At 42.4% G+C, this 12,083-nt stretch overlaps 1 protein-coding gene across 3 annotated transcripts in view; it reads right to left on the bottom strand.

Annotated features, from left to right (window-relative positions):
• The window catches only part of PRKAG2 (protein kinase AMP-activated non-catalytic subunit gamma 2), a 177,204-nt gene that overhangs the window by 130,117 nt on the left and 35,004 nt on the right, over positions 1–12,083 (bottom strand). The window contains exon 1 of one of the 3 annotated variants that reach the window (XM_033165489.1): positions 6,567–6,863. The exons of the other annotated variants lie outside the window; for them this stretch is intronic. Within the exon in view, the coding sequence (XP_033021380.1) occupies positions 6,567–6,605 (39 nt within the window). The 5' untranslated portion in view covers positions 6,606–6,863. Of the gene's footprint in view, positions 1–6,566; positions 6,864–12,083 lie in introns of those variants that run through there. 3 annotated transcript variants of the gene reach the window in all.

Raw genomic sequence — 12,083 nt, 5'->3', positions numbered from 1 at the left:
GTTTGTGTCTCCACTCCTCCACATGCAGCTGCTGGGTGACCTTGAGCTAGTCACACTTCTTTGAAGTCTCTCAGCCCCACTCACCTCACAGAGTGTTTGTTGTGGGGGAGGAAGGGAAAGGAGAATGTTAGCCGCTTTGAGACTCCTTTGGGTAGTGAAAAGCGGGATATCAAATCCAAACTCCTCCTCCTCCTCTTCTTCTTCGACTGCATTGCATGGTTGTTTTCTTCCTTAAAATGTCTATTTAGCTTTCTACCCATTTGGCCAGAGTTGTTTATCACCGTAACCAGCCGGCATATATGAGGACACAGCCCAAACCAGAAACCCAAACCCTTTGATGGCCTACAAACAAAATCTATGGGGATTGCCAATACTCTTGCCTCAAACATTGGAACATCAAATCTAGGCCTTTGATGCCCCCTCCTCTCACAGTTAACAGCCTGTTGTATTATAAAATTATAATAACTGCCTGTGCTGGAACAGATTACGGTTTCTCCACTACTAACAGCCTGTTTCCAACCAGATGCTCCTGGTAAAACTGCAAGTGGAACAAGATGGAGGAAGCCAACTCCATTCTCACTGCTTGGCTCCAGCATCTGAGGGTGGGCGTTAGCTTGGATTTCAAAGCAAACAACCTCCCCTTCTGAATTGTCTTTCTAATCTAATCTATCTCCCCAAGGAACAAATGACTGGGGACAATTTACTGGAACATGGACCTACTTCATAGATTATGGAAATAACACTAATGTACACATACCACCTCTAATTACACAATACAAAGTACAGAAAGACATTCTAGGATAAGCATGCTAGGATAGTTCAGTTGGTTAGAGTGTGGTGCTGATAAGGCCAAGGTTGCAGGTTCGATCCCCGTAAGGGACAGCTGCATATTCCTGCACTGCAGATGGCTGGGCTAGATGATCCTCAGGGTCCCTTCCAACTCTATGATTATATGAAAGAAGACTGTCTAAAGACACAAAATGCATGTTAAAGGTAAAGGGAGCCCTGACCGTTAGGTCCAGTCATGGACAACTCTGGGGTTGCGGCGCTCATCTCGCTTTACTGGCTGAGAGAGTCAGCGTACAGCTTCCGGGTCATGTGGCTAGCATGACTAAGCCGCTTTTGGTGAACCAGAGCAGCGCACGGAAACGCCGTTTACCTTCCTGCCAGAGTGGTACCTATTTATCTACTTGCACTTTGACGTGCTTTCGAACTGCTAGGTAGGTAGGAGCAGGGACCAAGCAACGGGAGCTCACCCTGCCACGGGGATTCAAACCACCGACCTTCTGATCGGCAAGCCCTAGGCTCTGTGGTTTAACCCACAGTGCCACCCGCATCACTTAAAATGCATGTTAGAATTAAGTTACAAACTTAAATGCTTACCCAAGCTTTCCCTGCCCTTCTAATCCTGCTCAGTTTTATCTCTGATAATTTTGGTGTTTTTTATCTTGCTTTCATTCAGAGATTTTATTAAATGTATTTTTATTACCTCTATGCAAACCACTTTCAAAATTTTATCTTGTGGGCAATTCCCGCTGAATTTAATAGGGCTTGCTCCCATGTAGGACTGCAGCCTAATACCCACTTCTTAGGATTGAGCCCTTAAACTCAACAGGACTTACTCTGAGTAAACATATACAGGGCTACTCTTCCGGTCTTGCAAGGCTGAGCTCCTTGCAGGGGACCTACTCTTTGACAGGCATGCTTTGCTAAAGGTCAGATGCAAATCCTTGAAGATTAGAAACGGCAAACAAGAGTATAAGCAACGAAGTCGGCTTTTCCGTTCTACTGTGTGCCTTGGCATTCTTAAGAGGAGTCCTGCAGGATCAGGTCAGCATCTTGTTCTTACAGTGGCCATCCAGATTCACATGGGAAGCCTACAGGCAGGACATGAGAGCAACAGGATCCTCTTAGGTATTGTTAAACATACAGTGGTACCTTGGTTTACGAACTTAATCCGTTCCGGAAGTCTGTCCTTAAACCAAAGCGTTCTTAAACGAAGGCATGCTTTCCCATAGCAGTGGGGGACTTAATTTACAAATGGAACACACTCAACAGGAAGCGGAACATGTTCTTATTCCAAGGCAAAGTTCACAAACCAAAACACCTACTTCCGGGTTTGCGGCGTTCTTAATCCAAGTTGTTCATAAACTAAGCTGTTCTTAAACCAAGGTTTCAATGTATTATAAAGTGCTCTGACCAAACACAAATGAGCATACAATGTGCTGAAAGGGCCTGGTGTGGCTCAGTTTCAGAAGTTAAGCAGGTCTGAGCCAGGCCAATATATAAATGGAGGATCACCTGGGAATGTCCTGCATGCTCCTCTTGATGATATCTGGCAGTATAGCAGAAAATTAGAAAAGCTGCTTAGCACATGTTGCTTTGAAATGGCACGCTGGCCTTCAAAGTGAACAGACCAAAGCAATGAAGACCACCAGGGAAAAGCAAGTCCCTTTTTGACTCCACACAGGACGTGGGACAAAATGTACCATTTCCCCCCACCCTCCCCACCGCCCCAAGGTTATAAAACAACATTTTTGTTAGCCTTCTACATTCCGGTGTTTTATATGAATCATAGCTTGTCAACCCTCCCTGCTGTTTCCCAATGCTATAATAAGGGAATTTCCAGCAAAAAAAGGGGAAAGGTTGACAGCTATGTATATGATACCCTACCATTACACCACCACAAAGACAAACAACCTTATTTATTATTGTTTCGTGTGTGGTAAAACACAACTGCAGCGCCAGACTGCTCAGCAGGGCTGGGAAAAACACTGTTAAGGCTTTTACGTTGCTCGTATGCCGTTAAATTTGAGGCTTCTGCTTTGCAAACTCTGCCTACCCTATCAGTCTGGATCAGGCATAGGCAAACCCAGCCCTCCAGATGTTTTGGGACTACAACTCCCATCATTCCTAGCTAACAGGACCAGTAGTCAGGGCTGAGTTTGCCTATGCCTGGTCTGGATTCTCCAAGGCGAGGGAATAGTGTTGGGATTTACTTCTCAAAACTGCTTGACTCTCATTTTCCATTCTTGCACGGGGGGGGGGGGGGGAGCTTTAATTACCAATTTTAATTACCGATTTCCCTAAATGTGCCCCCAGATTTCACTAATTTTAATACAAGTTAATTTTAACAGAAGTGCACGTTCCAATCTTTTCCAGAAGGTGTTTGAAATCTCGAGTATTTTACACGGAGTACTCTAGCCACAGTAGATATTTAAGATGCTAGCCCTGCATGAGGTCTTCCAAAACTCTCCATATAATTTAAGTGATGAAAAAAATGAGGATATAGAAGAATTGCATATTTTAATATATTTTTAATAATATTATTAATCATATCTTCTTGCTATGGGGCATTCTTAACAGATACGTTGAAGTTATCTGGTTTTGCTTCTGACATTTTCAACATTATTTGAATAGTTCTAATTTATTCTCTTTATTGCAACGGGTGTTATGAACCATCTTGTATATAACTCTTGCACATGACAGTTCTCTGCCATGCTCAGAGAGAATTTATGGTTTTTGTTGCAAAGACTTTCCAATGTCTCCATAGAAATGTTTATTATTATTATTATTATATATTATTCTCATTTTAGTATAATTTTATTCTGCTCCAGCTCTGCTTCATACTTTCACAATAGTTTATAACATTTTGATTAGGGCTGCGTAACACCAGCTTTTCAACATTGTGGTGTATCGCCAGCCCAACATTGCGGTTTGGTGATATAACGCCAATATAGCTTGTTTCTTCCTTTGCATCGTATGAGGGCAGAGTGGGATGTTGGTTTCACTCAGCGATATACCGCCTCTGCTAGCAGTGCCCGCTGGAGGAAGGAACTTTTGACTGAGTGAAATCAACATCGTGGTCGGCTCCTCATACCAGTCCTGGACGATGTATCAATATATTCCCTAGGCCTAATTTTGATGTTGTTGTTTCTATTTTCTGTTGTTTGCAGAACACAGAATGTGTATCAGGCAAAAAAAAAATTAAAATCTTCTCCAGAAAATATACATAATTTCCTTGCTTCCCCCCCCCCTTTAGCATTATTTCAGTGTTTGTTTGTTTCAAGAAAGGAAATACAAGAGGAAATCGATAACTAAAACCTTCTCCCACCACCACAGGAAAAGAAACTGACACTGGTTCATTCGAGAAAGGCTATTCAAAAGGCAAATCAGAGACTGTTCTTCACTTTCCCCACAACTTGGATCAACAGGAAGTCATAACACAGGGGTAGAACAGGTGAAAGGTGGTTTTCAATTAGTTTTAGAAAATATCTTGGCTGAATGCAACTTATTTTCTGTGTGGACGTTACAGAAGGATCTCACTCACAGGGCAAGGTACTAACAGATATTATAGCTGTATGACACTTCAACCAGGCTTTTGGCTAACATCCTATATCATTTTAAATGTGTTTATGGGGGAAGGTTATTGCTTTGTTTTGTGCTCGTTCTTGCTTCCATTATGTATTTTGTGTTTTTCTTTTGTATTTGTATGCTGTGAACCGCCTTGAGATCTACGGATGAAAGATGGTATATAAATTTAATGCATAATTTAAAAAAATATAACTCAAATGCTGCATGGAACCTGCATTTTAATTCCTCTTCCTACTAACGGAAGAAATAACAATGCCCTGTTTGCGCTGGGGCCATTTCCAGGCCGCCACTGCTTTCGGGTGGGACTCAATCACATACTCACATTGCACTGTTAAAGTGGCTTTGGAGGTCTCGCGCAACAAAACTCGCTTCTTTCAAATATCAAACATTTTTTGCAATAAGGAAAGAGATGGGAAAATGTGCTGGAAAATGCAGAGTAATGCTTGCTTGGTGCAATGCCATCTAGGCTCCCAAAACCAAATCATAATGAATAATCATTAAATAACCAACGCTGTCTAATCGTCCTGCAATCAGATCAGAAAGAATGCTCAGTAAACAGCAGGTGCAATCAAACATCCCTGCAAACCGCTCACAGTCATCTGGAAGTGACGGTTAAGTGTAGAAGCAACCCATAGGCTGAAGGCAAGGTAAAAATGGGCCTTGCTTTGCCCACCTGCTAGAGGTAGAACAGCTGCCTTGATTCTGCCAACCACCTTTGTCCAGTCCACATATTTGCCAGGGCCTAATGCCCACTTAGCAGTTCGAAAACACGTCAAAAGTGCAAGTAGATAAATAGGTACCGCTCCGGCAGGAAGGTTAACGGCATTTCCGTGCGCTGCTGTGGTTGACCAGAAGCGGCTTTGTCATGCTGGTCACATGACCCAGAACCTGTACACTGGCTCCCTCGGCCAGTAACGCGGGATGAGCGCCGCAACCCCAGAGTCGGACACGACTGGACATTATGGTCAGGGGTCCCTTTACCTTTAATGGCCGGACACGGAGATCAACCGCTCCCCTCAACTTCCACAGCTGCCCTGACTCTGCCAACCACCCCAGAAATCAAGCACAATCTTAACCGCCAGGTGAGGAAGGGAGGGAAGAGAGGAGGCCCACCTGGCATCGCCCACCTGCCAGAACTTCAGCAGTTGCCTTGAGTCATGGCAGAAAGGAAGCAACGCACGAAGACGCATCAAGCGCCCGTGGCTTCTGCACAAAAACTGTGCTGAAATGCTTTAATTTGAGGAAGAAATCACCTCCATCAAACAATCTGACAAGCTGATTATGTGATACATGGGGGGACGTCTACCTTTGATTTGTCCGATGCCTTCTGATTAGCTCAAAGGGCAGCTCAAAGGAAGCCCATTTTCACACGGCACGAATTGTATCAATGAGTTCTTTGAAGCCAGGGGCAATAGGTTTGGCTTTGCTGCTGCAACATAAGCTTCTGTTTGCAGGATTTGAGTGCTTTGAGATTTATGTGCCTGTGGTTTACAGGTCTGACACAAACCGAAAGTTGCCCGAACTGTGAATCTTTATAAAAGCTAATGTTTTCATTAGATCTCAAACTGGAAAAATATATCTATATTATTATTATTTTAAAAAAATGACCATCAACAGCAATGTTTGCAACTAATGAACTTCCAACTAAGCCAAGATACATGCATGTATACATACATACATACATGCATACATATATACATACATACATACGTACGTGTGTGTGTGTGTTAGGAAGCTGAGATTGCTTCTACCAGACAAGCAGAATACAGACACTGCAGGGTACATAGAACAGATGGTTAAACATGCATTCAGCAAATTCTCACCCACACCCCATGTACTCCACTGAATATTTCCCTGGAATATCTAATCTTTCTCTGCAAATTGCTAAGGAGAAAAAAGTTGTGGTTGAAAAAACCACCCTGGAAGGAGAACATGATCCACAACCTTTCATTTAGTTGTAAACAGGGGGAAAGCGTTGCTGTGTCAGTTTATACACGCAGAACAGACAAAACACATCCACTCAGTAAAATACACAAGGACTATTTCTATTTGGCTAAACAAATTTCTCTCCCCTTCCTCCCAGCCTTGGTCTTGCACTGATAGACACAGTTTCCCTTTAACAGGCACAGTTTATCTGCTTCTTCTACAGCCTCAGGAAAAACACCGATGACTCACACAAATCCATTACTTACAGCTCTGTAAAATCCTGCACCTTGGGTTGAAATATCCATAGAAATGCACTTAACAATAATAAATATTCCCAGGGAAAAGGAAGCAAAATTGAAATGTTTCAGGTCCAGCGAGCGATGCAGCCGCAACAGATGGGGACCGGTGTCTGGGTGTGCTGTCAATTCCCAGAGCAAAGCAACCAGAGAGATCTCAGGGAACACAAGGTAACCCAGGAGAACACAGACAACAGTTTCATCTGATGCTCAAAGGCTGCAAGCCAGGCACGCTTCAGACAATTCAGATTTGATTACGAGAACCCTCCAGCCTACCCTTGTTAACTTTGGAAAGATGCATTAAAGAGAAACACACTTTGGGGGAAGCACTCAATTGTCCAAAGCCGGGGGGGGGGGGAGAGCGTCTACAAATACGTAAGGTAAGTGGGAGGTTTGGAATAAAATGTGTTATCTTGTTAGTAGACAAGACATCCATGCAGTGAGGGCAGATTGTAGGTCTGGAGTTTGGGAAGAGCCATGTGTCTATTCCTGTCTCAGTCAGAATTCAGAAGCCTGTGTGTGTGTGTGTGTGCACAAACACATACACACACACATTAAAAAAATACATTTATTCATGGATAATACAATTAACTGCTGCTATTCTTATAGGACAGCTCGTAGCAATTCACAATCCGGCAGCAAAATGAAAAAACACTAGCAATATGGAGAAGATAAAATGCAGTATTCCCCACCATTCCTGGCAATTCCTTTGTCCCCCACCAGTCCTGGCGACATCCAGAGAGCACTCATGGAGGAAAGGTCTCAATCAATGGGTGGCCACTACAGGGACACTATTGGTTATGTTGACCCCACAAGACCAGGATGCTAAAATTGGGGGGGGGGGATAATTAAAGGAAGGGCTTGGCAGGTCCTGCTGCTACCATCACATTCCTGGAGGTGGAATGAAAACCACTTGTGCAATAAGAGGATCCTGGAAGATGAAGGCAGCACTTCGGGACTCTCTCTATGGCCCCTGGGACCATCCTCCAGGCTATGCCCCTTCCCAGGCTTAACACCTTTTGCTCACCTGACTGGAGGATGGAGAGATGGAGAGAGAGAGAGAGAGAGAGAGAGAGAGAGAGAGAGCACTGTGTGCATTTAGAAAACCATGACTCTTGTGTGGCTTCGCCAAATGTTATGCTCCTAAGTTGTGAAGGTTTCGTGGAAGAACACAGCCCCTGGTTTTGAACCGCATGGAATTTCAACATATGCAGAGAAAGGCAGCTTTGAAAACAGCCACAGCATCACCAACTATCTGTGGACTCCCCTCAAGGAAGTGGCAACATTTGCCCATTCTGGCCACACATCACCAGTTCCTCTCTTCTTCATTCAGCCTCCTCCCATTTGCCTGATCTGGTTAAATTAAATGTCTAAGCTTTCCCCTATAGCTGGCATAACACAAGCGGTGAAAGATTTATCTAAGCTCGCTATCCATTTCCCCCCATTCATTCATTGAATTTCTACCATGAAAATCTTAGCAATAGCTTAGAAGTAGAAGGGACTGTTCCACCAACAGGAACATTTCCACCATTTTCAATAAAGGAAAAACTAGTTGTTTTTTTCAGATTAGAAGATAAAATTAAAATTAAAATCCGATCCAGCAGCCTACTTCTGCATTTTGACCTTACTCCAAATCGAATTAGGCCTAGAATGGAAGGCACTTAGCAAATGCTGTTGTCAATCTAATTACAACAAATGGAGTTTAAATTGCCCTCAACATTTTGTTGTACCTGACTTTGATTACACACAATTTTGCATCCCCTTGGCCAGCCCTTTGTTGGGGGTTGGGACAGCACACACGCTTGGCTGATTTTTTAAAATGGACTTTGTTTGAAGTATAATAGCTTTGAACATGACTATGCTCTTGTACATCCACCTTAAATACAGATGAAACTTGAAAAATTAGAATATCGTGGAAAAGTCCATTTATGTAAGCAATTGTTTTCATTAGCTACTGGAGTTTAATATATGAGATAGACTCAGGACATGCAAAGCAAGATATGTCAAGCCTTTGTTTGTTATAATTGTGATGATTATGGCACACAGCTGATGAAAACCTCAAAGTTGAAATTGTTAATTTGGGGTTCTCATCAGCTGTACGCCATAATCGTCACAATTATAACAAATAAAGGCTTGACATATCTCGCTTTGCATGTCATGAGTCTATCTCATATATTAGTTTCACCTTTTAAGTTGAATTACTGAAAGAAATTAACCTTTCCACAATATTCTAATTTTTCGAATTTCACCTGTAATCAAGTGGGTATTCATAAATCTGTAAAAGCTGAAAGCCAAGAAACACATGCAACGGAGGCAACAGGCACCAACCCAGATGCTCAAATGAACACCGACTGATGTGTAGAGAGCTGAGCAAAGAAGGTGGCAGCCCAAATGCTTTTGTAAAGGCCAATAACTTCTTAGAAATGCACCCTGTAAGTCCCAACTGATGCTTTGGGAGATCAGAGCAATGCAGTGGTCCACAGGATCAGTAATTTTTTTGCAGCTGGAGCGGGCCAGAGCGCAGCACCTCTCAGGTGGGTGCCATTGAGGGCCGGCACTCCCCCCATCCCGCTTCTTGCCTTTACATACTTATGAGAAGCCTAAAACGAACATTTCAAGTCAAAACAGAAGCTGGCCAGTACGTGTGAGTCCACACTTTTTTTTACAGTGGTACCTCGCTAGACGAATGCCTCGCTAGATGAAAAACTCGCTAGACGAAAGGCATTCGCTAGCGAAAGGGTGCTTCGCAAGACGAAGTTTCCTATGGCCGTGACTCGCAAAACGAAAACGTTTTGAGGTTGTTGTTTTTTTCCGTAAAGCCGCGCTTCCTCCGACCATGCTTCGCAAGACGAAATTTACGCTATACGATAGCACTCACAGAACAAATTAATTTCGTCTTGCGAGGCACCACTGTAGATCTATGACTCCACCTAGCTCCTAGCCACAACTGGTCAAGCTACGGGGCAGGGCCAATTCACATTTCCTTTTCTTCAATCCGTCTCCTGTGTAGCGGCAGCTGCTTCAAGCTTTCCAGCCAGTCTTCTACCATTGCAAGTGTGCATGTTTATGTGAGGGCCCTTCCGAGCTGCCCTAGCCATCTGCCTGAATCTAACAGAACGAGGTAAGCGGCGACTTTAGTGTAACAACTCCATGGTGAGATCCTGCACCTACCTTATTTCTCTTGAAGAAAAGCACTGCATAGCATTAAAGCTTTAGACCAGTGATGGCCAAACTTGGCCCTCCAGCTGTTTTGGGACTACAACTCCCATCATCCCTAGCTAACAGGACCAGTGGTCAGGGATGATGGGAATTGTAGTCCCAAAACAGCTGGAGGGCCAAGTTTGGCCATCACTGCTTTAGACCAAGCTAGAATCCAAATAAGAGGGGAAATACTGTACAACCAAGATGACCAGAGGGAGCATGGGGTGAGGAGACTAAAATAAGGTTACCAGACGTCCCCGTTCCCCGGGGACAGTCCCTGGATTTACAAATCAGTCCCCATACAAAATCCATTGAAGCTGAACAGTGTCCCCAGATTCATTTTTTAAAAATCTGGTAATCTTAGACTAAAAGGCAAACAAAGATAGTCAGGATCCGGTAAACCATTGTGTAAGCGAGTAAACAGGAAGCAAGGTTACTCTCTATTGAAGACTAAAAAGGGAGGACGCACCTTTTGGATTCAGGGAGGATATGGCGGGAAGTTTTTGAAATCAGCAGAATGGCTACAATTCAGGAGGAGCTACAAAGAGATATGTAACAAGGAGTGGAACGTTCGTGGCACCACCTGCTATTACATTTCAGCAGATCAACTTCTCGACTCTGCAGATGTAGCTTGCAGCTGGATTGAGATATCTGCCGTGGTGGCACCCAAGTGAAAGACTGGCGCCTCTTCCTCATGATTCAGAGACCCACAGTCCTTAACATCCTCACAACTAAACAATTTACATCAAAGGAAATCCCAGTGACTTCTCCTGAACTTGTTGCCTAGGGAGCAAGTTTAGTGCCTTGGAGGAACAATGTCTACAGGTACTTTATCATCTGCTTTGGAGCCATGTCAGATTTAGCCATCCAGAGAGAGAACCTAAGAACTGGAGGGAAAAGACAACCAGGGATCTGCCGTCCAGTGTTTCACAACCCATCATTACAGGGCTTTAACATGGCCTCCAGCCACAAAAGCAGCTTAGAATTATATAATCAAAACCCTGCACATTACTTTGTGATTTTTGGCGGATTCTTAATAAAGGTATTGCTTCAACTATCCTTGTACTGAAGTCTGAAATACATTTCCCCATCCCTAGGGAATTCCCACATCTACAAATGTTTCGTGGAAGTCTGATTTTGTCGTTGTTGTTGTTACTGTTGCTGCACAGGTTCATATGTGCATGGGAGACATAGAGACACAGCGCCAGCAACTTCCACACTTTGGTAATTAGCGCCCTTATTGGTGTTTTCATTTCCCAACAGCATTTATTAGTGCGATGGTGCAGTGTCCCAAGGACACAGCCATCCTAGCCCTAAGACGTACCAAGAGAAAACAATAGCATGCTATTGTAACAAACATTGAGCCCAAGACAAGTAAGTAGAAGATCAGAGATGATAACATTGAATGTAGACTCAGAGCGGCCAGGCTGGACCAGAGGCAGGGTGGATCAAAATCAATGTTTTAATAAATAAATAAATAAATAAATATGATTATTATTTTTAAATCAGATGGGTTTTTTTAAATCAGAATTTTAAAATAAAATGCTTTTGGAAGAAAAATCTTTCTAAAGATAGTTTTCTATTTAAGTTATATTTTAGTCCAAAGGTTATTCATCAGGAAATTCGGATTTGTTTATATTATTAATTATTGTTGTTGTTGTTGTTGTTGTTCTTGTTCTTGTTGTTAATTTATTATTTGTACCCCACCCATCTGGCTGAGTTTCCCAGCCACTCTGGGCGGCTCCCAATCAAATGTTAAAACAATACAGCATTAAATATTTAAAAGCTTCCCTAAACAGGGCTGCCTTCAGATGTCTTTTTAAAAATAGCTTCATGTGTGCTAAAACTCAGTCTAAGGTTTTTTTTTAATTGTTTAACCACATCAGTTAAAAAGCATGGATACATATGCTATAATGTTATTGTTTTAATTGTTATTAAGGAAATTATTATTTTTTGCCTTCCAATAAAGCACAGCAGAAAAGTTGTCCAAATATAAACTTATTAAACTTCACAATAATTTTACAATTTTTTTATCAGTCTATGTATTTCTAATAGTATAACCAAATCAGTAATTTTTGATATAACTGTAAAAACTTATTATTCCAAAAATGAAATCTTCATCTGGTTGTAAATGTTAAGATTACACCAGCTTTTATTATTGGAAAATTTAATAAAATTCTTTAAAAAAAAAAAAAAAGATTACACCAGCAAGAATGAGTCTTTCTGTATGTGTGTGTGTGTGTGTGTGTGTGTGTATACACATACACACATACACACACACACACA

Source organism: Lacerta agilis, chromosome 12 (assembly GCF_009819535.1).
Source record: "Lacerta agilis isolate rLacAgi1 chromosome 12, rLacAgi1.pri, whole genome shotgun sequence".
Lineage (NCBI taxonomy): Eukaryota > Metazoa > Chordata > Lepidosauria > Squamata > Lacertidae > Lacerta > Lacerta agilis.
This window is presented reverse-complemented; position numbering and strand designations above follow the sequence as displayed.